General features: G+C 40.4%; 1 protein-coding gene across 3 annotated transcripts in view; it reads left to right on the top strand.

Annotated features, from left to right (window-relative positions):
• HOMER2 (homer scaffold protein 2) overlaps positions 1–25,141 on the top strand; it is a 108,825-nt gene that overhangs the window by 20,408 nt on the left and 63,276 nt on the right. For all 3 annotated transcript variants that reach the window (XR_012154019.1, XM_073304048.1, XM_073304047.1), the window contains exon 2: positions 24,251–24,407. Coding sequence is in view for 2 of the 3 variants with exons in the window: in XM_073304048.1 (XP_073160149.1) it covers positions 24,251–24,407 (157 nt within the window). In the remaining variant the exon portion in view is untranslated. The remainder of the gene's footprint in view (positions 1–24,250; positions 24,408–25,141) is intronic.

Here is a 25,141-nt window from a genome sequence, read left to right as displayed (position 1 = left end):
GTTTATTTAAAAAATTACACAACTCCATTAAGGGCAAATCACTGGCTAGAAGAAAGCTGAGACATTTCTCACTTGTCTATTGAGGAGCTACAGAACAGGCAAGGTATCACCTAGTATGTTTTAGGGGTGGGAGGGATGTGATCCCACTGGTCACTTGGGGGGAAGATGTAGGTCTATATAAAATATGTTCCTGGCGGCCTTTAAAAAATTCAGTATTTGTAGTAATGATTCCTTCACTTCCTTCACCCATCAGAATTGTATTCTCCTTAAACTAAAGGACCAAAGGGATTTAATTGGTTTAGCACCTACTCAAATGTACTTGTGGCACCTTAGAGACTAACCAATTTATTTGAGCATAAGCTTTCGTGAGCTACAGCTCACTTCATCGGATGCATACTGTGGAAAATACAGAAGATGTTTTTATACTTTAGATAAGCTATTACCAGCAGGAGAGTGGGGTGGGGGGAGAGAAAATCTTTTGTAGTGATAAACACCCATTTTTTCATGATCTGTGTGTATAAAAACATCTTCTGTATTTTCCACAGTATGCATCCGATGAAGTAAGCTGTAGCTCACGAAAGCTTATGTTCAAATAAATTGGTTAGTCTCTAAGGTGCCACAAGTACTCCTTTTCTTTTTGTGAATACAGACTAACACGGCTGTTACTCTGAAACCTAACCAAATGTGTGCACTCTATGCTGTTACGTAGCTGGAGGTTTAGTACCCTCTGATAAGCTTTACTTTAATAATCAGAGTGTTGTTTATTGCAGTTAAAGTGACACTGCCAACATAAAACTCGTATTAGTCCCAAATTTAGTACCATCCATTGTTATAAGCCACACCTAAGGTGACTTGACTTAAAGAAGTTAGCAGAAAAATATTTTTCTCTATTTTTTCCAGTTTCTTTACTTCATGCATTTGGCAGCCCTCTGTCATATTCATTGTTTCCCATGTGTATCCCATCATGGGAGTTAGTTATTCCCTTATTGAAAACACCCTTATAAACATCAATGAGAGAACTGAAAAACCCTTAGAAAATGTACTTAAAGGGATTTTCTAAAAATTTCCAAACAGACTGTATTAACAAGTGCTGAAAGTGGAAACTGTCGCTTTCAAGCCAAAAACAGAATGGGCTTGACCCCAAACTAGATGTGACACCCTCCAAATTCAGGGAAGGTCAGATCTGAACTTGAACCTCTGTCCCATCTCCATCTAAAAATAAGTGAAATAATAATGAAGTAGGTATCAGACTTGATGCTCCTTGAGTGTTCAGGAATTGAGCCCTTGTTTGGGAAAGTCTTTCAAAAGAAAAAAAAAATTGCAACTACATCAGAGTTTCAAAACCTATTCTTTGCCCTTCATAGACAGACGTTAACTGATCAGGGAAAGCTTCTGCCCTTTGGAATCTAAGCTTCTTCATGGTTCCTTGTGCCTGTTCCACTTTCTCCTGTGCTCAAGGTTCCTGGGGTAATGTCTTTGTGAATGTTCTGCAGTTCCATGCTGTAGCTTTTTTGAGAAGCTTGAAGGACAGATGTCTTACTGGTGAATCAGAAGCTCAGGGCTTAGCCAAGTTTAAGCCTAAAATCCCCATGTGCTCTCTAAGGTTCATAGACAGGATATTCTGCATTCTCCTTGAATGTTGCCTGAGACATTTCTACACAAATATCTTCATGTTTGGATCTTTGGGGACTCCCCCCAACCGCAAGTTAGACCTGAGCATCTACTCCCAGGATCCTCAGACTGATTCAGTAGGAAAGCTAATATATCAGCTTTCAGATGCTGAATTAAGATCCTGTTCAAACAGCAGCTCATGGCTCTCCAGATGTCTAATACAGTGCACGGCCACCCCAAACCTCTCGAAACTATCTAGCTTTCAGAAGAGCTTTTAACATCCGCTAGTTCAGAACCGGGGTACTTTAACTTCTTTCAAAAAGATTGTTGTAAATAAACCTCTTGAGGTCTGGCAGCTCCTCTTCCATGCCATCATGGCTACTGGCTGCCTTCCTCCGCTGAGTGGATCTGTTATGAGTTTTTCCCTCTTAATGCAGTAAGCTTGCATGACTATATTTTAGATTTATCACATCTTGGAACTTTTCTCCATGGCTTTAGAGAAGAAAATTTCAAATTCTTTTGGAGGAATAGTTTATATTTTAATTTTATAATTTAATTATAATTTTTTAATTTTATATTAGGGCACCAGAGTAAGAAGCTGAAATGAAATGTCGGGTTCATTTTGCATTCCCTGCCAGACCTCCTTCACTTGAATTTTTAATTGAAATTTATCTGTCTGAAGGAAGTACAGAAACTCTGTGTAACCCATAAAAGACTTCTCATGTGAATTGTAAATGTTGCAATGCCTTTTCAAATACCTATTAACACAGCATAAATGACAGAGTATGACACAGGACTGTAATGGAAAGAGGTCAAGATGCTCTATTGCATGACCTCTAAATTATTTGTCAGCAAAGCAAAATAGACACATAACTATTAGAAATAATGTAAGATGGATTGGTAAATATCTACTTAAAAACATTGCCTGTTGTTTTTTGATGTCATGAATAGGCTCCATTAATTAGTATACTAGATGGTCTAAAATATGGTTTCATACATATGAAGTTTTAGACATTCTGATCCCAAAGACATTCCTGATGCAAGCAGACTAGTATAACAGGGTCCAAAATCTTAGAAAGATTTCCTACACCAACTTGGCTTTTTCTGCAGGGCTGCCTTGCTGTGCTTCTATTAGTATTATTCTAGCAGAGAGATCCTAAAAGGTAGTTTTGGGTAATTGCTTTTCCTCTCCTAAGGATTGTCCCCCACAAGATTCCAACTTATCACCCCTTCTCTTCAATGTGTCTGTGGACCAGTGGGAGGGTTAGTGAGGAGGTGTGGGTTGAGGCATTTTCAATATGCTAATGACACTAGGTGTTACTTTCTGCGTCATGCAAGCCAGAGCATGTGTCTGAAAGCAACTGGAGTGTGGAAGAGAACCTGTTTGGAACTTGGTAGGTGAGAGAAAACATTTTGCTAATAACACCAAGAGTTTGATTCTCCTCTCACTATACACAAATGTTATGACAACGTAATTCCATTGATTTAACTGGAATTACTCTTGACAGATGCTAGTATAACTGAAATCTGAACCTGGTGCTCAGTGTTATATGCAATATTGTCAACATGAGGGAAAGTTGAGGCCACTGGGATGGTGATCCACAAATAGACCCAAAATCCCTGATGATTCGGAGAGTGGGCAGCTTGAGGGAGGAGAGCTATGAGGAGAAGGTTTTAAAAATATTTAGTCTTATTTCATTTAAAAAGAAAATCTATATAGCCCCCTAAAGTGTTACTAGTGACCATTGCAAATAAATTAACACATTTGTTCTGGGATAGTGCCTGGATAGCTCCGAGAATTGTTGATGGGATATGGAGATTCTCGGTTCTAGGTGGTCTGGTTTAAATGTGACCCAGATTAGTAATGACTGATAACTGCCACCGTCTGTGGTGTGCCTACAACGTGATTTTGAGATCTTAGTTAATTTCCTAATGGATGTGTCCACATCATGACTGCCATTTTGTTAGCAATTCCATCAGAGAAGCCAAAGACTGAATGGGCTACAGAGACTGACAACCCTCATATTTGTAGAGGCGGCCCCATCTCTCGAGGATAGGACTGAGGCACATCATTAGGATGGTGTGGGGAAACAGGTACTGTGACTGCCTGTGTTGTATGTATCCAGTGGGAGGTTGGGGAGGTAGAGGCCATTGAGTCTGTTGGTTGACACCTTTCAAGAGTAATGCAATCCACCTAAAAGGTGGGTAATGGTTTGTAATGGTAGAGAACTAAAAGTCTGAATGCACAGGACCATTCATTTCCATGTTTTTCGTCTTCCTTTAAGTCTTAGTTGTGGTGCCAAAGAGTGAACTTTCAAAAGCACAGTAAGAATTTCTCAGCAATCGGTGCTTCGTCTTCAGTGACTGTGTAATTGCATTCTAACACCAGGCACTAATTTTAGACCATAGTGACTATGACGAGTACAGATTTTAGCTCGTGGTTTGATAGAATTTACTCATGGAAGATGAGGGAAAATGGTGTATAAACTTTGCCTCTCCTGACAAAGAGAAACATCTGCTGCCACTTGTTGATTAAGTGGCAACGATTCTTGTATATGCTCGGCACTTTCCAAACAGATCATTGTTGTTACACAGGACTTGTGGAATTTCCAAATCTGTTTCAGAAAAATGAAGCAAGCAAAAGTTTGTTCTAAAATGTTACATGGAAATTCTCTTGTATAACATGGCTTTACTATTTTAGCATAAAACAAGCCCTATTTAGAATTTGTGGGCCTGACTCTGCATCCATGTACACCGGTGTAAATAAGTAACTGTAATGAATTGAGTTACAACTGTGGAAAGCTGATGCGAGAGGAGAATCAGGCCCTGTTTGTTTGTTTAGCTCTCTCTTGTGTTTAGGGGTTAAATTCATCTGGGTGCATGAGGCATGTAAAATGTCCTATGCACTCTACAAGCCCCACAATAAAAGCATAAAATCATAGATAAGGTCTTATGCAGGTCATCTCATTTGGAATGACTATCACCCTGATTTATTATCCAGGAACACTTTGCTTTTGGTAATATGATAAGGAAAACTCTTAATGCTGAAGTAGTTCTGTGGCTTATCAATTCTGCTGTGTACAGATATGGAGGTGTGCCTGAGCAGCACTTGAAGAAGAGAGGCAGGCATAGGTTGCTTTTTGCCACCCTTCTGGCCCCCTGAACCTGAAGATATCAGGTGCCAGCTTGATTCCATAGAGTGGCTGATTTAGCTTATGCTGGCAGTAATACCCAACTAGAGACTGTTTCACTGGCCTAGGATTGCTAGAACACAGTACTGTACCCTCTTGCTCGGCTCCTGTGCTGGAGGTGGCAGTGGGGACAGGGGCAGATGAAATGGAGACCCCCATGCAAGAGGAATTCCCAGCTGGCTGTTCAAGCCAGCTTTCCATCACCTTCGCCCTGCCGAAGCTGCAGATTTGGCCCTTAGCGCTTTTAAAAAGAGTAACAGGACTGAAATAATTTGGGTTGAGTTTTAAATCCAGTTCAAGATCAGAGAAGGATTTAGAAAGAATTCTCAGGAAGAGAATATAAATGTGCAGCCGTCAGAGGACAGCATAAACACCGTGTAGTAAATGTGGCAGCTAAACCAAAGGCAAGGCATCAGTGGTAAAAATGAGGCAACGTTATCCTCTGGCTGCATCACCACTATTGTACTCCAGCTGAGGACCCAATGCACAAAGCCAGTTGGATCAATAACAGTTTGTTGCTTTAGGGCCATGGAGTCCACACTAACGCTGGGGGGAAACAGTCATTTCTAGTGTGCAGAAGGTGTGCTCATCTTAGCTCTTTAATGTTTCATTTATTCTGTGTTTCATGGAAAAATTATTTTAGATCATCTCATTTTAAACATTTTTGGATGTTAATATACTTTCAACAGAATGGAAATAATTACCATATGGCTATAAAATTTGCCATCTGTCCAAATGTACTCAAAGACAGTTACTCTGTGTAGTGTGTTTATCAAAGTCCTAGTAATGCTGGTTGCTGATTGTATACAAGTTTTCATTGGCCTACCTGTCTGTCCCTATTACAATCAATATGTAAATGAAATGGAGAAAATTCCTACAGCCATGTCCTTCACCTTAGCCCGAAGGGTGGAAAAAAATCTGTATACATGTAAAAGGTCTTGATGAAATATTGAAATGCTGACACTCCTCAATCTTTGTTTGTGCTAATGCATTTCTATTTTATAAAACAAATCCTAACTTTATTTTCAACTTAAAGTTCACAGCCAAGAAATTATCAGCAGGTCTCTGTGCTCTATAGAACAATAGAATTTAATAATAGATTCTGCCCTGTTACATGCATGAATCAAATTTGAAAATCCACAGGTTGGAAACACATGGTCAGTGGCATCATATATCTAGGGTTATATTTAAGCTTGTTTCAGTCCTTCAAGGTGCCTTGTTTGGGTTTTAAACACTGAACAGAGCCCTTATTTTCTTACATGAAGTACACTGATCTTTACCAGAAGAATATGCTCAACTATTTTTTTAAGCATATTTACCTGTGAAGAACTAGGGCCAAGGGTTAAGAGAAACGACTAGTGATATTGTTGCCCCACTTGAGACATCTTAGAGTGGTCTGATTTTCAGAAAGTGCTGAAAATCAGGTCCCTTTGGGTAAGTCTACACTGTAGCTGGGTGGTATGATTCCCTGTGTGGATGGACAGACTCACGCAGGCCCAAGCAGCTGCCTGTGATGTAATATCCACATTGCTATTTTTAGTGCACTAGCTCGAGCTAAGCGAGTAAGCGTCTGTCTATCCATGCGGGGATTACAGCTCCCAGCTACAGTGTAGACATACCTTTTCGGTGTCTAAGTTGGGCACCCAAAATCAAAATTTTTAAAAAAATCTTGGGTTGGATTTCTGATGGATAATATGCATTTCTAATAATACTGTAACTTGTGCTCTCAGTTTTCTCTACAATACACCTAACTCTGTTAGTTGGTATAATACAAATTAATGTCTTTTGTTCTACAAATTTTCTGTCAAGTCACAGTGAGACTCTACCAGCATAGGCATGGAAATCTTGCACATCTGACAACCCATTCTTTCTGGAGGTCAGGAGAATGCCAGAGGACCCACAGTTATGTGCAAATGCTGTTGACAGTCCTTTATACTCATAAATAAATCCACATGTTAGAACTCTGCAGTGCAGATCTGATGGTACCAGATGGTCTTACATTTTTAAAGTTTATCATCTTTGATGAATAAGCTAATGTCTAGCAGCTTGAAACTTCAAGCCATATTTTTTAAAATATCTAGCAGGGGAAAAAAAAGATCCATCTTCTGTAAATAGAGTGAAATGTTGTAAATTGCTTTTTTTGCTGTATGGATGGGAACTCCTAACTGTGTCTATGGCTGGCTCTCCTTCCTCCCAGTTCTCCATGTGGTAAAACACCCCTGAGTATGTTGCTTCATATATTGTTGGTTCCGCTGGCCTCTGTCCTTTAGGCACTCTTTTTCACCTGCTGAGGCACTTGGGGACTGCTGCTCAGATTTCCCTAGAAAGCATTGATGCAAGTGCAGTTTGGCAGCTTGGTAGATGCAGATGCACAAATGGGTCTGACACAGGAATAGTGGGGGAGGGGGGTGAGGGGAAAGTTGTTTTGTAGACATAACCATGCATTTTGTAACCAGGTCTGGCGAGTGCCGAGGAGCATGGCTGTATGTGTAGTGTATCCAGGGCTTTGCTCTCCCCTCCCCCTTTGGTATGGTTTTGTGTACATTATTTTCAGTGATTTTTGTCCTCTAGTTAAGGTGTGCTAGAAGAATCCTGCTAGTTGCAGCCCTATTTACACATGGCTGAACTGTAACTAGCCTGGTTCTAATAAGGCTGCAACTAGCAGGATTCTTCTACCATTAGAATGTTCCCCACCCAAACAACGAAAATACTTGACAAATAAGACTTTACTAATCAGCAGCTTTAGTGTTTACTCCAGCATGATTTATTCAAAGCAAAGAAACTGTGATCAGGCAGAGGGGAAGTGGGGGAGGTGAGCAGTTTACCTATGACTGGCCAGAACACTAAGGGAATGGTACCTCCCACCCTTATGAGGTCAGTGTGTTTTGGTAGGATTCCCTGCTGACCCTGTGGCGGACTGCTCCGCTGCTGGCAGGGCCCTGGGTTGTTGATGGGATATGGAGCTTCTCGGTTCTAGGTGGTCTGGTTTAAATGTGGCCCAGATTAGTAATGACTGATAATTGCCCAGGGGGGCCCAGGCCCAGTGGAGTTGGGTGGACCTGGGCCCCCTACTGGGGGCTGCCAGCCCCTTGTGATACTCTGAAACCGAACATTTTTAGACAACCTCTTTTTCTTTCCTTCAAGTTTTCTTGTCAGGCTGCAGCTCCCTCCAGTACTTCCCCAGCAGGCTCTTCCCCCTGACCCAATTAGATTCTGTTTGGTCTGAAAACTTGACCAATCTCCCATTTGAGTTTTACATAACAAAAAATCGTAGCCTAGGAGGAGAGAGAGAATCAATCCTGAGCAAAGCAGGAGAGGAAGGAAAAAGAAAACTTAAGCAGAGGGAATGGGGAGTGAAAAAGGGGAAGGATGTACTCTATACCTGTGCGACATGAAGAATTCGGGAGGAGAATGGGAAGAGTCTGTCTCTCAACCAGTTAAGGCGAAAATGAAAAAATAGGGCCTATTTTCAGCCTCAAGTTTTATCTCCACAAACAAATGCAAGCTCAATATTGAAAGTGCATTTTATAGCACACAGACATTCAAGTACATGATTTGTGAATGCAAACAGGTTCTTAGATATTTATGTGCTATAAAGTGTGCCCACAATGGCACATTTGCACAATTGGTGCAAAATTGGAGGGCAAGTTTAGGTGCTTTTGAAAAAAAATCAAGGCCGCAAGCAGAGGGGGTACACAATACATAGAAAAGGGGAAGCGGTGGGACCTACTTTTTCATTATTTTAATTCAAAATTATTTGAAAGTCCCTATTTGTGACTTTTTCAGCTGCTGAAATTCAAGTGCATCTCCAGCATTGATCTATATGCTTATTAATGATGGCAATGAGGTTACCTACTTGAAAAGAAGTTCTGAACACAGTAATAGTGTTCATTAACTGCAGGGTCATACGACTGGTTAAAATAACCACAATCCAGAATTCTTTAGAATCCATTTTATAATATTATAATTGCTATTAACTAGTATGCTGAAGATATTAAACCCATGCAAAAAACCCATTTACACAGATCCATTGTAACAGAGGGAAGGAAATTAGCATAGAAGCTCCTTGCACGCGTAGGAACTGTAATAGCTCCATCTGGTACTAAGGTAGAGGCAAGAAATAATATAGAAAGAGAAAAGCCGGGTGAGCTAAAGAGGAGTGTACTGGTAAAGCAAGTAATGGTCATCAAATGCATTTTAAGTTAGTAGCTGATTTTTTTTTTATCTATCCGCAAACACAGTTCTTCAGGATAAAAATCATCAGAGGGTGAAAACCGTGGCAGCATCTGATCTCACTGCATGGTGACGTCCTGCTTCAAACACACAGTTCAATGTAAACATCTTAATTCATATACTGGCTTAATTATGAAAATATCTCTAACACCGTTATTAATTTTTCAAGATGCCCTATCAATAGATCGTATCAGAAATTATATATACGAATAAGAGGAGCTGAGCTGAAAGGAAACTAAAGCAATCCTCTACAGATGTGATTCCCTGTAATAAAAAATAAGTGCAGTCTGTGGCAGCAAAAAATTGTAAAGTATTTTTATTACTTGGTGAACAAGCCTGTGAAATTGTTGTGTGTATCTTTCAGACACAATATGTTTATAACCTTGAGAAGACAAACTACTGCTTTAAAAGCTCTAAAATTTGGTTCACTGGTACAGATCTGTGGAATCTTCACACAACCTTCCATTGACATGGGAGACAAACTCAAACTCCAAAGAGCTGAGGAAGAAGGGATTAGGCTTTACAGTTGCCTTCCCTCTTTGTGTTAGTGCAGATACAGAGTCCTCTACCAAGATTGTCATATATAGCAACTGAGGCCCTGTTAACATGTTAGGGGACTCCAAGGAGCATCTGCAATTCCATGGTAGGTGGGCAACCATGTTCACGTCTATTAGATGTGCTCAGTCCTCAAAGTTTTCAACCTCATTTGTGGCACTGTGATGTTTAAGGTACTGTTTCTATTGTCACATTTCACTGCAGGGCATTTTTTTTGTTAATTAGAAGTATGAAATCTTGACCGGATATCACAAGGAGGTAAAAGGGATGGAACCTAGCTTTTAATTGTAATTGATGCTGTGATGCTAAGACAACCCTAGCCAAACAGAATCCAGAAAGCATCCCTTTGCTACCTTCCACAACTCTTTTGGCTCAGCAGGCTGATTGCATGCACTAAATAAAAGCCATAATCTGTCAGGATTACTAATTTGTGGGATGAGGATATCTTATTTCCAGTCCATGAATTCTCCACCTTGCAGGCTGCTTCATGCCATTTGGGAACTGCGCTATGACAGGGAAATTCTCAGTTGACCAGTCATCCAAATTCCAACTCTTTTTATATTGTTGGAGCAGCCCAAAGAGACCAGAACCGGGGTGAGAGTCTGGGCCTATGTTTCAGCGTTGCAATAAACCTCACTTAACAAGTGAACAACAAGTAATTTCCCTTGGTAATATCCTTCCTCCCCAAACAAAACAAAACCAAAAAACCCAGATAAATAGCAAGCTAGTTTTTGTAGATTTGTGATTTACTAACTTCCGTAAACATAGCTCACTCACATCTCCTTAAGATTAGGAATGACATGTCCAAACAGGGTAACCAAGTCCATACAAATGTTTAGGCTCTCATCCCTCATGGAATCTTTAGAATGCAGGCACACCTGGGACTTTATTTAGGCACAAATACAGGGGCTGAGCAGCCTGAGACACACATCTAAAATCTCTCACAGCACTTGCCACTTCGTCTCCACTAAGCAGAGCAATAGAAGTTCAAAGTCCTTCCAGGGCCTTGCCTATAACTATATTTTTTTCTAAAAATTTTCCGTGGTGGTTAACTATGGTGGAAGTGCTGGGGTAGACAAGGTGCGGTGACTGCCAGTATTTTTACTACAATGGTGTGCAGACCAGCTCAGCGCAGGTTGAGACAACTTAAACACCTAGACCCTTGTCTGCACACTCACCATTACTACCACTGGTAGAGCTGCACTGATGTTAGCAATGGTAGGAAACTTTTAAAGAAAAAGGCTAGTATAGGCACAGCATATTATGTCTTGCCATCATTAAACACCATGAATGTCCTTCCGGAGGCTTGCTGAGCCAATTGGATGAATGCTCAGTGCTCTGCATGGAGGCAGGGAATGTTTGCAGATTGTATGTACTGTTTGGTGTTTATTAAAAAGCCAAACAAAAGCCAGATTAAACTTCAGAACAGAACCCAAAAATATTACTAACATTTATGAAGTCTGAAAAATTAATATGTGTGGGGAGGGAGCAGTTGACAGAGGACAAATCCACTGATGTTCCCAAGGCAACATGTTGATGTTTGGAATTTTTGAGTTCCTTTGCATATTAAAAGGTAAAACGTTAGAAGATGTTGCCTTTGTATAAATGAACCTGAAAATTTGACTTTAATCAGTAATACAATCAAAGCATTGCTATTGCAAAATAGCATAATCAAATGCTTAACGATTTCAAATGCCATAAAACTAAACAGAGCCTTAAACAAAGATGTACTTTGGTGCATGAACCCATGCATGTAATTATTGATATACTTTTTCCATACACTATTCAAATATTCTCTCTCAAGGCTTGTGTCAGGGTTCCCTCCCCACTCTGAAGTCTGGGGTACAGATGTGGGGACCCACATGAAAGACCCCCCCCCCCAAGCTTATTTCTACCATCTTAGGCACAAATCCCTTCTTGTCCGTGGACGGTATTCACTGTCATCACCAAGTGAGTTAGACAAAGATTAAAGGAAAAGAACCACTAATGGTGCTTTAGTCTCTGTTAAATTAACACAGACAAACGTTTTCCTGGTTTAGGGAAACTTTTGTTTAAAAGTTGGCCTGTAACCTTACTAAGTATTACCAAGGAATTGGGATACCTGAGTTGTATTTCCAGCCTTGCCACTGATTCTCTTTGTTACCCTGAGCCGGTAATTTCACCACTCTTGTCTTTTTTCCCACATGTACAGTGGAGATATTACCAACGTTTAAGTGCTTTGAAATGAAATTAAAGGTGTGTTTCACATTTGTCCCACCCATCCTACGTCCTTGACTGTTCTTCTTATTCTGTGCCATAGAATATTTTGCAATTTTACTCACGGGTTTAAACATGCATTTCACTTTTGATTGTTAAACATCCTGTCAGCAGACTGTGTAACTTGCATGAAGAATCTGATGGAATCTGACTGAGCTGACTTAATTAGTGTGTGCCAGTTTGGGGCTGGTAACAAGCTGTTTACTTTCATAATGCCTGCATGCTGTTATTCCTGGTGTGAAGTGTATAGATTTCAAAAGTTTGTCATTATGTTGCTGCATTTTGCATTATGGAACTTAAAAAAAATCTTACACTTAATTCTAGTGATCTTTTTCATGTTTAATCCAAAATATTACATATTTTAAAATACAATTTAGTTTAGACATTGTATAGCTGAGTTTCTTCAAGGTGTGATGCCAGATATTTAAAAAAAAAAAGTCTCCCAAATCTGTCAAATAATCAGGTTAAGTAAGACTCTCTTCCTTCTACTACCTAGGGTTGCCAATTTTGGTTGGATGTATTCCTGGAGATTTTATCACATGACATCTTTCATTAAAGATTAATCTTTAATTCCTGGAGATTCCAGGCCAATCCTGCAGGGTTGGCAACCCTACTCCTACCCCCATTTTGTTGTTCTCCAGTGAAGAGCTTTGTTGTGGATTTATGAACTTCAGGAGGGAGCAACCATAGGTTTTCCCACATATCCTTTCCAGTATATCTGCATACTAACCTGACACACTTCCTGCTTGTCTAATCTTTGGCAGTAAACAGATAGTTGTGGTACCACATTGTGTGTTGCATTCATAATATCCATGAGGACCATTAAACCTATTTAATTTATGACCTATGGCATAGGTTGATCTTGCTGTCTTAGAAAGCAAGTAGCAGTTTCACTAATGATTTCACTAAGATTAGAGCTGGGCCCTTCAACCCTGGCTGAAGACTATTTAGTGCATTTCTTCACTGCACCATAAGAACCAGTGAAAAGGCTTGCACCATTTCTTAACTGTAGTCAGAGATTGAAAAATGATGGATGATCTTTCTTTTGAACAATGATTAAAGTTTTAGATAAACTTCAGCCAGTGTGCAGAATGCCTTGTGTAAAAAAACAAGTTGTAGTTCTCCTCTAAAGCAACTGTGTTAGGGTCCGTGCTTTGATCTTTTAAAAAAAAATCATTATAACTGGTAGCGGAGGGTGGGTATGTGTGTATGGGAACATTGCATCTGTACACAGAGACACAGATTATTATGCCTGGGTGAAATATGTCTGAACGAGTCCTGAAAATATATCATTGTGTGTGGATATTTGTCCAACTTAGTGTTTGATATAAGGAGATTGAAGTAGCCAAAGATATAGAAGCTGATGCATTAACCCGCCTCACCACTTAGCTCTTCAGGGGCTCATAGTGCCAAGGAAGCCTGGGATGGAAACTAGAGGCTTTTGTTTAACAGCTGTTCACCAGCTGAACAGGCATGCAAGGCAGTCAGTATGCAGAGCTGGATAACAGAGCTGTATGCAGTGCGTGGTTGGACACTTCATATTCTTCGCAAAAACAACACACGGTTATTTTGGAGAGAGACACTTACAAATGATTTGGCTGGAAGGTTTGTTATTTTCTGACCTCTTCATTATTATAATTCTGGATACGTTGACAGGGAATTGAGAATGGGGCCTCCTACTGGGCACTGTTCAAACATAGATAAGAGATAGTCACTGAGGTCAGAACACTGCATTTCTAGGATATTACATTTTTCTTTGAAGAAATTGTTTGTTGTTCTCTACAAAATATTACACAAATTGCTGCAGTTTTTAAATTGAGGGGAGTGGTGGTCAGCATCAATCCGGGTCAGATTTTATGCCTTAATGGTGATTTAATGTTGGTGCAGTCTGACATTTTCCTGAATCACCTTACCAGATCAACAACCTTTGTAGTAGGTAAGCACATGAATTAAGACAATCAACCCTACAAGTCATGCTTACCATGGTTGCCTATGGTTCTGTGTTAACAGCTGGGTAAATTAATACTTTTAGGCTTCAGTCCTGGAGCTTGTTATGCATGGGTGGATTACTGCAGCCATGTGTAGCCTGACTGATTTTGGTGGGTTCCATATGCGTGCCGCATTCTTCCTGCAAGCAACAATTTGCAGGACTGGGCCAGACACAGCAAATCATGTTCCAGAACTGGTAGTCAGGGTTTTATCGTCCTATTTCAGAGTTAAGAAATGAAATAGGTTGGGATTACTTGTGTAAGAATTTGCCATGCCTATATCTATATACTTCATAATAAATTTGACTAGTGGGCAAGTGTTCTGAAATACTACAACTGAGTACTATAAAAGGTTTTTCAGCTAAATTTTGATTTTGCAAGGTGCTAATCGGGAGTGCTGATATGATTATCTGAGTTTCAAATGGCAGTAGTTTCTTATATACAGAAATCTGAACTGGATAGGGATGGTGGTGTTCAGCAGGATGATGTGGAAATGGTGTTTTTATGTGTTTGTATAGAGCCTTACATAATAAGGCCCCTTACCTGATTTAGGCCTTTGTTTGCTGTCAGAATGCCCTCTCCCCAGAAAAGAGAGAAAAGAAATTAGGAAATCACCTTAGAACCCATATAACCTGTAATTATGTTTTCTCTGCCATGCAGATTTCTGAATTAAAGGATGTGTATCACATATGTTAACTAATTATTTCTTCGCTTTAGTGACAATTACCAATAACATCTAAAATATAGTCTTTGAACAACAGGTGCTGTTTATTTGCGTACTGTGAAGAACATGTGAAGTCCAATGTTCAAAGATATTCCTTGCTATATTGCTTTAAAATACACTGCAGAAGCTTCAGTGAGAAAGGAATAAACACATATGACATGTTTACCAGGAAACATTTCCTTGCTCGTCAATCTCTAAACAAAGCGACATTCTTATTGAATAAGAAGGTGGCTGTGTCAAGATCTGCTTTATCTCCATTGTTTTCACTTTCTCTATAGATACAGCCTAGATTACATTCTGTGGGAAAAGATTTATCTTGCACAAATATTTGCTTCCTACACTAATTTTCTGGGATAGTGGTCAGTAAAGATGTGACTGTTGAAAAAGATCAATAGCAATTGATGTTGCTAAATTAATATATCGTTAATTTTCTTCAAGGAAAGACACACACTCAAAATAATTCTGTAGTGAATGTGGTGCTTGTGAATGGAGGTGATTTGACAGAACTTTAAAAAAAAACAAAAAAAAAAACCCCACCCCAAACTCCACATAACGTATGCTGTATGGGCAGTCCAAGACTCCTAATTCTATCTGCAAATATACTTCTCTCCAGATCTGGAAGAGCCACTTCTTAGGATGAAAAGGTAGTCATTCTTCATGTGTCCAATCAACCTTTGGCCTCTTGGCTGAGGCAGCCAATAAGCTTGTGCCATAGTGTCAATTATGGTGGGGAATCTTGTGGGGCTGTGAGATATGAACACCTGTCCACTAGCCACTGCATTGAGGCCAGAAGTTAATTTCACATAGGCCAGGGGTGGGCAAACCTTTTGGTCCGAGGGCCACATCTGGGTATAGAAATTGTATGGCGGGCCATAAATGCTCACAAAATTCATGCTGGGGTGCGGGAGGGGGCTCTGAGTTCGGGCAGGTGGGATAGGGTGCGGGGGGATATGAGGGCTCCAGATGGGGGGGTTGGACTCTGGGGTGGAGCTGGGGATGAGGGGTTTGGGATATAGGAGGGTCCTCCTGGATGGGACCAATGGGTTCGGAGGATGAGAGGGGGATCAGGGCTGGGGTAGGGGGTTGGAGCCCAGGAGGGGGTCAGGGGTGCATGCTCCAGGCGGTGCTTACCTCAAGCAGCTCCTGGAACCAGCAACATGTCCGCCTTCTGGCTCCTATGTAGAGGCATGGCCAGGCTGTCCTACCTGCAGGCGCCATCCCTGCAGCTCCCATTGGCTGACAGCAGCCAATGGGAGCTGCGGGGGCAGCACTTGGGGTGGGGGCAGTATGCAGAGCGGATCCCTCTGGTTACCCACCTGTGTAGGAGCCAGAGAGGGGACATGCCACTGCTTCTGGGAGCCACATGGAGCGGCCCCGAACCCTGCTCCCCAGCTGGAGCGCTGGAATGGGGCAAGCCTGAGACCCCCGGCCCAGCGGGAGCTCGAGGGCCAGATTAAAATAGCTTGTGGGCCATAGTTTGCCCACTGTTGACATAAGCCATCAGACCATTATTGGATAACAATACCTTTCCTTTATAGTCGACCAGGGACTGACTTAAGCTGGTGACCTAGCTGTGAAGAGCTATAATATACCATTACCAATCTGCTGAACTAATCAGTCCACAGTGAGTCTCACTTTCATTAGCATGAACTTCAAATTTCTCCCCAAAAGTAAATCTGATTGAGCTTGCCTTCCCTCTCGTCCTGCCACATACTGCTGCAGAATAGGAAAGGAGGCTTGATTTTTCACAAACATCCTTTGACATAAGAATGGGGAGTGAGGACATCATTAGTTATGGTCTTACGCTTTATGAGAGAGTTTTCATGGTAACATTTAATGGCTATGTAAAATACTTAAAAGTAAACATGAATCCTTCTAAATCTTATTAGGAGAACAAAAAAAAAAAAAAAAAGGAAGAAATGGTTGTAATGAGGCTTGCAGGTTGGAGCTATAGGGCATGATTTTCTACACACCAGCAAGTACTACTGGAAGACACTTAGGGCACATCTACACTGCAGCTGGGAGCATGCCTCGCAGCCCGGCTAAACTGGCATGTGCTGGCTGTGTGTTAGCTAGCGTGCTAAGACTAGCAGCTCAGGAGGTGGCATGAGCTAACTGCCTGAGTACAAGTCCACCTGACCCTCTGGATCCATACTCAAGTGTCTAACCCATCCCATTGCCCAAGACACAACGTCCACACTGATATTTCTGGCATGCTAGGTCAAGCAGAGCTAGCTTATGTCTGTCTGCTGGGCTGGGAGGAACACTCCCAGTTGGAGTTTAAACATACCCATATGTACAGTACTTCCAGTCTGAGTAGTGACCGTAAATGTAGCACCTTTGTGCTCAAATATCTCTAACAAATTCCTTTTTATAAATTGGTTCTAAAAGAGGGTAATATACTCAGTTTAAAATGGGAGTCTCTTTAAATAAAATAAAAAAGTTATTTTCTAAAACACTCCTTGTTATATAATGCTTTTATAGTTTTATATTGAGCATACCACAGCGAACTGTCATGCCTTGCAATGTGCATTTTATTTAAAGAATCCTCAGCAGAACATTAACTGTTCTTCCATTTGCAATTCTGGTAAAATTGATTCTTGATTCAGGTGCCAGAAATCATTACTAAGAAAAAAATTACCATGTGGGTTTTGAAGTGTGGTGTGTTTTTATTTCATTTTTTGCAGTCATGACTACACACATGAATCCCTGATATGCTATTAGCTTTAGGGCTCCTTTAATGCAGCTGTGATCACTTTAGATAAGCTATTACCAGCAGGAGAGTGGGGTGGGGGGAGAGAAAACCTTTTGTAGTGGTAAACACCCATTTTTTCATGGTTTGTGTGTATAAAAAGATCTTCTGTACTTTCCACAGTATGCATCCGATGAAGTGAGCTGTAGCTCATGAAAGCTTATGCTCAAATAAATTGGTTAGTCTCTAAGGTGCCACAAGTACTCCTTTTCTTTTTGCGAATACAGACTAACACGGCTGTTACTCTGAAACTTTTCACATGAGGAGCCTTATTGAGTTCATGTGTGTAAGAGTACTCAAAACTGTAAGTGTTTGCATGATCAAGGGCATAGTAGCTTAATGCCTGAACCTGAAGGTGACTCCCTGTAGCCAGGCAAGTCAATGCGGCTCCCCAGGGGCACAGCAATTTGTTGTCACCAATGTAGAATCAGTTGTGGGAATGGGGCTTTGTTTTCAGCTTCTGTACACGAAATAAAACCACAGTTTGCACTATTTCAGTATTACCATTAGGAAAGGGTTAGATAAAACAATAGAAAAAATCATAATGTCACTGTATAAATCCATGGTACGCTCACACCTTGAACACTGCATGCAGTTCTGGTCACTCCATCTCAATAAAAATATATTAGAATTGGAAAAGGCATAGAGAAAGGCACGTAAAATTATTAGGGATATGAAACAGCATCCACATGAGGAGAGATAAGAGACTAAGAAGCGGGGGCATAATAGAGGTAATAAAATCATGAATGGTATAGGGAAGTGTTATTTACCTCTTCACATAAGACAATGAAATTAATAGGCAGCAGGTTTAGAACAAACATAAGGAAGTACTACTTCACACAATGCACAGTCAACCTGTGGAACTTATTACCAGGGGATGTTGTTTAGGCCAAAAATATAACTGGATTAAAAAAAGAATTAGATAAGTTCATGGATGATAGGTCCATCAATGGCTATTAGCCCAGATGGTCAGGGATGCAAACCCATGCTGTGGGTGTTCCTAAACCCTGACTGCCAGAAACGGAGACTGGACAAGAGGGGATGGATCACTCAGTAATTGCCCTGTTCTGTTCATTCCTTGTGAAACATTTGGCACTGGACACTGTCAGAAGACATGATGGTGGGTTAGATGGATCACTGGTCTGGCCCAGTTGGCCATTCTTGTGTTCTTACCAACCCTAAACATTCAGAAGGCCCATAAAAGCCATTATGGTGATTTAAAGTTCATGAGACTCTTATAATTTTAGCATCTTTTAGCCTTCTGTTTTTTGAGGTTTTAACATTTGCATTCTTCAGGGTTTTCTCCATGACCATGATGGTTAGAAATATATTTTTTAATGAAAGTGGTCATTTTCACATAATCATGCACAGGGGCTTTAAGAAAAACACCAAATATCACAGGAGGACTCTCTATAGAATCACGAGAAATGGCAATCCTGTTGCTCGTATTCAAATTTTTAATAACGGCAACATTCCTGACAATGAATAAATCATCCATAACTGTAGAATCCCCCCACCAATACCCCTACTATTTTTGCACTTGTTTGTTCATTTATAGTTCATGAATGAAGGGTGCAGTTACAGTGATCACAGCTATCTACTGCATAAGAACTTTCTGGCCGAGCAGTTTATCGTGAATTGCTGGGTTATGCATCTACAGTATTCACAACTGTTTTCTTATATCTGATTGCAAATAGAGCCATCTCTGGAATTCTTTCAAGGGCACATATCCGTACACATGGAAGGACTTGATACCCATGATCGTGCTGAGCCCAGAGCTGTGGTCAAGTCTGTGTCCAGAAAGTATTCAAAAAATGCCAATTATTTAATGCAGATTTGGTCATTTATTCACTTGATTTGATTCTGCTCCCACAGCGTGCATGGTTCATAATTCCCTGGGGTGTGTTTAGTTATATTGTAATTTTGTTCTGAATGCCATTATTATGAATATGGCTCATGTTATTCCAAATAACCAGTGTACATGAATAGAGTATTTATTCCATCATCTGTGTATTAGTATGTGTTGCTGTGCCTGTAAATAAATAAAGCATGCAGAAAGCAAACGCATCGGATTTCATGAAGTATGGAGAGAGATTTTAAACAACAACACAACATTATAAAACAACAACAAGTTGTTTCTATCTTGGAGGTATATGAGGTTTCATTTACATTACAATATGTGCTACGGAAATTGAAATTTGAAAGTGAGTGACCTAGCATATTTAGTCTTGGGAGTGTATTTAATAATTTACACACAATAAATGTGTAGCAGTGTTGAAATTCTTTGGAATTAAAAACTATTAAGCTGTGCAAAATTAAACTGGTGAGAGTGAAGATATGGTGTAGCTTTGTGTTTGGTCGTTCTGCGACTGTTAAGTGTGAATTAGAGGATTAGAATATTGTAGTGCTTTAGCTACTTATTAATAGGCATGTATCTTGTAAAATGAAAGCTCTGCCATTTTGATATGGAAATAAGTTTGGCAGGTGTGACTGTTACAAGGCAGGAAGGATGGACTGGGCTTGCTTCTCTCCCTCTGCTCCCCGTGATCTTAGCAAACCTTGCAGTGAGACAAAAAGGAAAGGGTTACGCTCCACTGAAAACAGCAATAATACCTGGAGCTTTTGTACGCTTTCAGATGTCACCAGCCACTGCTGGAGTTTGGAGGGGCTGCACATCTTGACTTAACATATCCATTCCGTTTTTAATAATCAGGGGCCAAAGATGGCAAATCAACACTAAATGACATGTCTTAGAGACGTCTTCCTCATACTGTGCAGTAGTGAGTGCCAATGCTGCACTCTGCTGTTGGAAGCATTTTGTAGGGCACATAAAATAACTACATTACACCCCAGCCTGGTGTTTGGTAAAATGGTGTCTCTATAAACTACAATATGTTGAAATAAAACAGATCTTGGTTTTGCACATTATTATTCTATGTCAGTCGCAGGGCATTTGCACTTGAAATGTGACTAATACACATTAAATATTAATGGAAAATCTGCGGGGGGGTGTGTGTGTTTAATTTATAATGGGACTGAATTATTCTCTTACATCTTTTGAAGCGGTGTCATGGGTGTAAGTAAGAGCAGAATTTGGCCCTCCCGCTGTACTCCAAATTTGACTGGCTGGTTGTGAATGTGGCTTTTACTTGATGGTGCCAATTAGAAATTAAAACATTAATTGGGGAAGATGCATTGTTTTCAGTGTCTGTTTCCTCTTCTCTTTGTCAGTTCTTGCACTTCTCTATATCTCCTCTTTTTTTTCTTTTCCTTCATTATGTGCTTTACCCACAAAATTAAAATTAGGGGTTACCTAATGAAATTAATAGGCAGAAGGTTTAATACAAACAAAAGGAACTACTTTTTCATGCAACACACAATCAACCTGTGGAACTCATTGCTGTGGGATGGTGTGAAGGCCAAATGTAAAACTGGGTTCAAAAAAGAACTAGTTAAGTTCACGGAGGACCAGTCCATCAGTGGTTATTAGCTTAAGAGGGTCAGTGTGAAGCCCCTTGCCCAATACAGCTCTTAACCTCTGCAAGAAGTTGGAAGTGGAAGATAGTGGTGGATCACTCCAGAATTACCCTGTTCTGTATGGTCTCCCTGGAGCTCTTGTATTGACTGCTGTTGGAGACAGGATATTAGACTAGATAAACTATTGGTCTGAGCCAGTATGGCCATTCTTATGTACCTATCCCCTTTATTTCTGTATCTTCCAGGTCTTTTCCCAGAATATTTCCCTTAATTCTGTTTTCTGAATTGGTCAGTCAATCTCTTCCTCCCCCCACCCCAACATCCACCTTTTTACACACCAACAACCCTGACTTAATGTTGCATACACACCCTCTTCCATGGAGCACCAGGCATCTTGATATGCAGAGGACAAAACTGCAGTGAGGATCTCACTGCTCAGAAGTCAATACCACTTGAAAAGGCACGACCTTACCCATCACCGCAGTGACTGGATTCCTACCAGGTTGCTGCCCCTGAATATTATTTGGCAGCTCCATTTATTTTTGTAGATGCCAGCGGGTGTAAGTGTTTTGAGTAAATTGGAATGCCCCCTCCCAAACTCAATCTGTCACTGCTGCCACCACCACACACACATAACATCCTGGGTGCTGGAGAAGGAGTTTTCTCTCTAGGCTTTCCCTCCCACCCAAAGATTCCCAGCAACCTCAAGACTCTGTTTTGGGGGTTTACCTTTTCAGTAAACAATTCCAGCGTCCGCCTGTGTGCAAGACTTTCCCAAGCTGCAAAAGAAGACTGAGTCTTGCTAGTTTGACTGCTCCCCAGAGGGTTCTGAATAGCAGTAGGCAAGACTGGCAAAGCTACAAGCCGCAGCAGAGGTACTGGAACTGTCAGTCTCCAGACTCAGGATGACTATGTTATGTTATGCCCACAAAAAATACAGAGCAAGCAAATGGGGGAAAGGGGAGAAGATATCTATTCCCTGGCTGCAGAGCTATTTGGTATTTTTTTGTAAGAGCCCAAGAGCAAGTACTTTAAAGGGGAAATTTCTCTGACTTCCCCATTATGGGGAATTACCGTAGCTGCTTACTCAGGTGGCATTCTGACCTGTTTTAATTTGAAGGTAATTATTGGCATAGACTCACATGTATTTGCGTAATAAAAACTTGACATGTAAGTGGGCTTTAGGCCTCTTAAGCTGAGTATTTTATGGTTGAAGTGGTCTATGTATATGTAGAGAAATGCCCCTTTTTTCTAGCTAAGTGCTGCACAAATATTAGCATTTGAAATGAGAGCCAAATTCACATACCTGGGACTGCATATAACATCAGTCTCACAGAGCTACTGTTAAGGAATAACTGGAATAATTTATATATCTTTACCAACATAGTGAGAAAGTTCCATTGTATTTGAAGTGTCTTCCACATGAGTATTGAATTTATTGAATTTGGCACAGCCATCCATCCAGAAATGTACTCAACAGCTCCTGAAAAATTTAAAACCATGCAGATATCTTACAAGGAAAAAACATTACTACTGCACCTGCATGTTTGTTTGTTTTTTCATTTTTAGGCCTCATTAGGTTTTTCACCAGCAAACCACCTTTGCCAAGTTAATTCTACAATTAGAGTATCAGATATGCCCAATGTTAGTAAATTCAATTTGATTTGTATGATCATGTATTCTCTAGCACCTAGAGACCTCACTCAGGATCAGGGCCGGTTTGTGCTAGATGTTACCCAAACAGAGCAGAACGCAGTCCCTGCCCTGAAGATCTTACGGCCTAGAGGTATGTCAGCACTTTGAGTTGGAGGTGTAATTTCCAACTCGAGAACGCACACCCTCACTAGCTCTGATTGAGCTAGGGTGCTAAAAATAGAAGGGTAGCTGCAGCAGTGGGAGGGGCTAGCCGCCTGGAGTAGAACTCTGAGATGCTAGCTGTGTACTCAGGGCTGTTAGCGCTTCCTACCTCTCTCACCATGGCAGCTACATTTCTATTTTTAGTGTGGTGGGTTTGTCTCCTCAAGCTGGAAATTACTCTTCCAGCTCCAGGTGTAGCCATGGCCTAAGATAACACAACAAGTGGATGTAACAATCAGCTGGGAGGAGCAAAGGATTGAACATAATGGAAAACGTGGAGGCCAGATATGTACACAGATTGATGGTTTTGAGGTGGGTAAATAAAAATATTTATAAAACAAATATCCGAGATTCCCACTGGTGTTCTACCTAGACATTAATTAGCCTTGTGCAAAACACCTTCTAGCAGCCTCTTCAGTTTGTGTGTTGTAAACATCCTATTTCTCTGAGGCTGATATGGTGGGTTGTATTGGAATAAACTGACATTTCAGCATCCTATCATAATTATGTCAAGATAATGTCTTAATTATATAATATTCTAAATGTGTTATGTTGAGTGGTAATGTCATGTAATGTTCACTATTTTATATAATCAGTTAGCCCTCAGACTCAGGGAATAAAAAATTATATAAATATAGTAGAGTTTTCTTTACACTTTAAAATTTAACTTGGATGGAAGGTACAATTTGAAGTGGAAATAGAATATTTACTGACATTACTGCCTTAATAAATCCTAACTGTAGTCTTCAATCCAAATAACTTCCTGTTTATCACATGTATTGTTCTGCTAACCCTGCTTCTTCTCTGCTCTCATGTTGTTTATACTGTCATCTTTAAAAACAAACAAACCTGTACTTTGTGTGGAATTCTCATGTTGGGTAAAATTGTCTGTGAATTGACAGTACTATAGTTAGGAAATGAAGCTGTGGGTTGGGACCCCAAATACTTCACCCATAAATACAGCTTGTTGAACTAAAATGTAATACAATCTTTTTTCATCGTGGTTAGCTACTTTGCAGCTGATTAAATTTTCGTGCACATCCATAGAACAGAATGAACGGAAGGACTGAGATTTTAGTATGTAAATAGTGACACTGGGCATTTGGTTTGATAAAATTGTAAGGAGAATCTGCAGTGAGTTCTGTCTCTAAGTAATGATTCATATGGCTGAGTGGTATGAGGAAGGAAAGCTGTGTGGTTTTAGAAAAAGCAGGTGGATTTGGCAAAGATGTGTGTCAATGTAATTTAATTGAAATGATGTGCTAATTTGAGGAAGAAGGTGCTAATGTTTTAACAGTGTCCAGTTATAGCAACATGGGAACTAAAATTGCATTTGTACTGGTGGCCCAAGAAGGGAAGAAGGTCAGTGAGTTCAGGGAGCTAAATGTCACATGGTAAGGCTAAGAATAGGTATAGAACGCTGGAGTGTTGATTCAGATAGTAATTTTAGAGCACTGTTTTTCCATTTAGAATTCCAGGGTTATCTCATTTGAACTGTGAGGTTTAGGTCTGCTGTTTTCAACATGGTTGATCAAGAGTGGATTTCTGCAACATTTCATCTTCCACAAACTCATGCATCCATTTCTCCTGTCCCTCCCTATTCCAGAGAACAGCCCATCTTCACCACCAGAGCACATGTCTTCCAAATTGACCCCAGCACCAAGAAGAACTGGGTTCCTGCAAGCAAGCAGGCTGTAACTGTTTCCTACTTCTATGACAGCACAAGAAACAGCTATCGGATTATCAGTGTGGATGGAGCCAAGGTAGGAGGTTGACAGATACATCTGGCATGCTTATTGATTGGAGAGCATCGTGTGATGCTGCTCACCATTAACTGGTAATAGATATGGATGGGCCAGCCTACAGAGATAATTGAATAAATACTTAATTTGTATGTAATCCACTCTGTTTTTGTACTGTGAAAGCTTCGAGTGCAGAAGTAAGTGTGTGTGTGTAATAACAAGTGGCTTTCTGAACACAATTATACATGTGGAGGCAAGACTATATCAATTTAGGATAGCTTAATAATATTGACATCTTGGCAGGCCAGTAGTTCTTAGTGTCAAGTTTTGGCGAGTATTTGGCTGATTGTGTCTTAAAATATTGTCCATTAAAGGTACATCTGAATTTTTGTGGCAAAAACCTATTTTTAAAGGGTACAATGGGAGAGGTGCACGCTCGGACTGGAACTATTAGTTTTGAAGAGAAAGGATTGCCCACTCCTTGGGATAAAATAATATGTCTTCAGTGAGTAATTATGCCCTCCTGCCTGCACCTTGATAGACTGTCACACAGCTGGTCATTTTTTTCAGTCTGCAAGACATAGTCTGCTATTGTAATTCGCAACCCCATGCAACATTCCTCTAGCACAGTGAAAAAGTGAAGAAACTCCACAATGCTGCAGCCCTTCTCTTGCGCCCCCCTCCTTTAATTAGTTTTTATTGTTTACGATAATGACTAGTTAAGGCCAAATTCTGCCCTTGGAAGAATGTCTACA

The sequence above is a fragment of the Lepidochelys kempii genome, chromosome 10 (genome assembly GCF_965140265.1).
Source record: "Lepidochelys kempii isolate rLepKem1 chromosome 10, rLepKem1.hap2, whole genome shotgun sequence".
NCBI lineage: Eukaryota > Metazoa > Chordata > Testudines > Cheloniidae > Lepidochelys > Lepidochelys kempii.
Note: the sequence above shows the minus strand (reverse complement) of the source record. Positions and strands in the feature narration are given on the sequence as shown.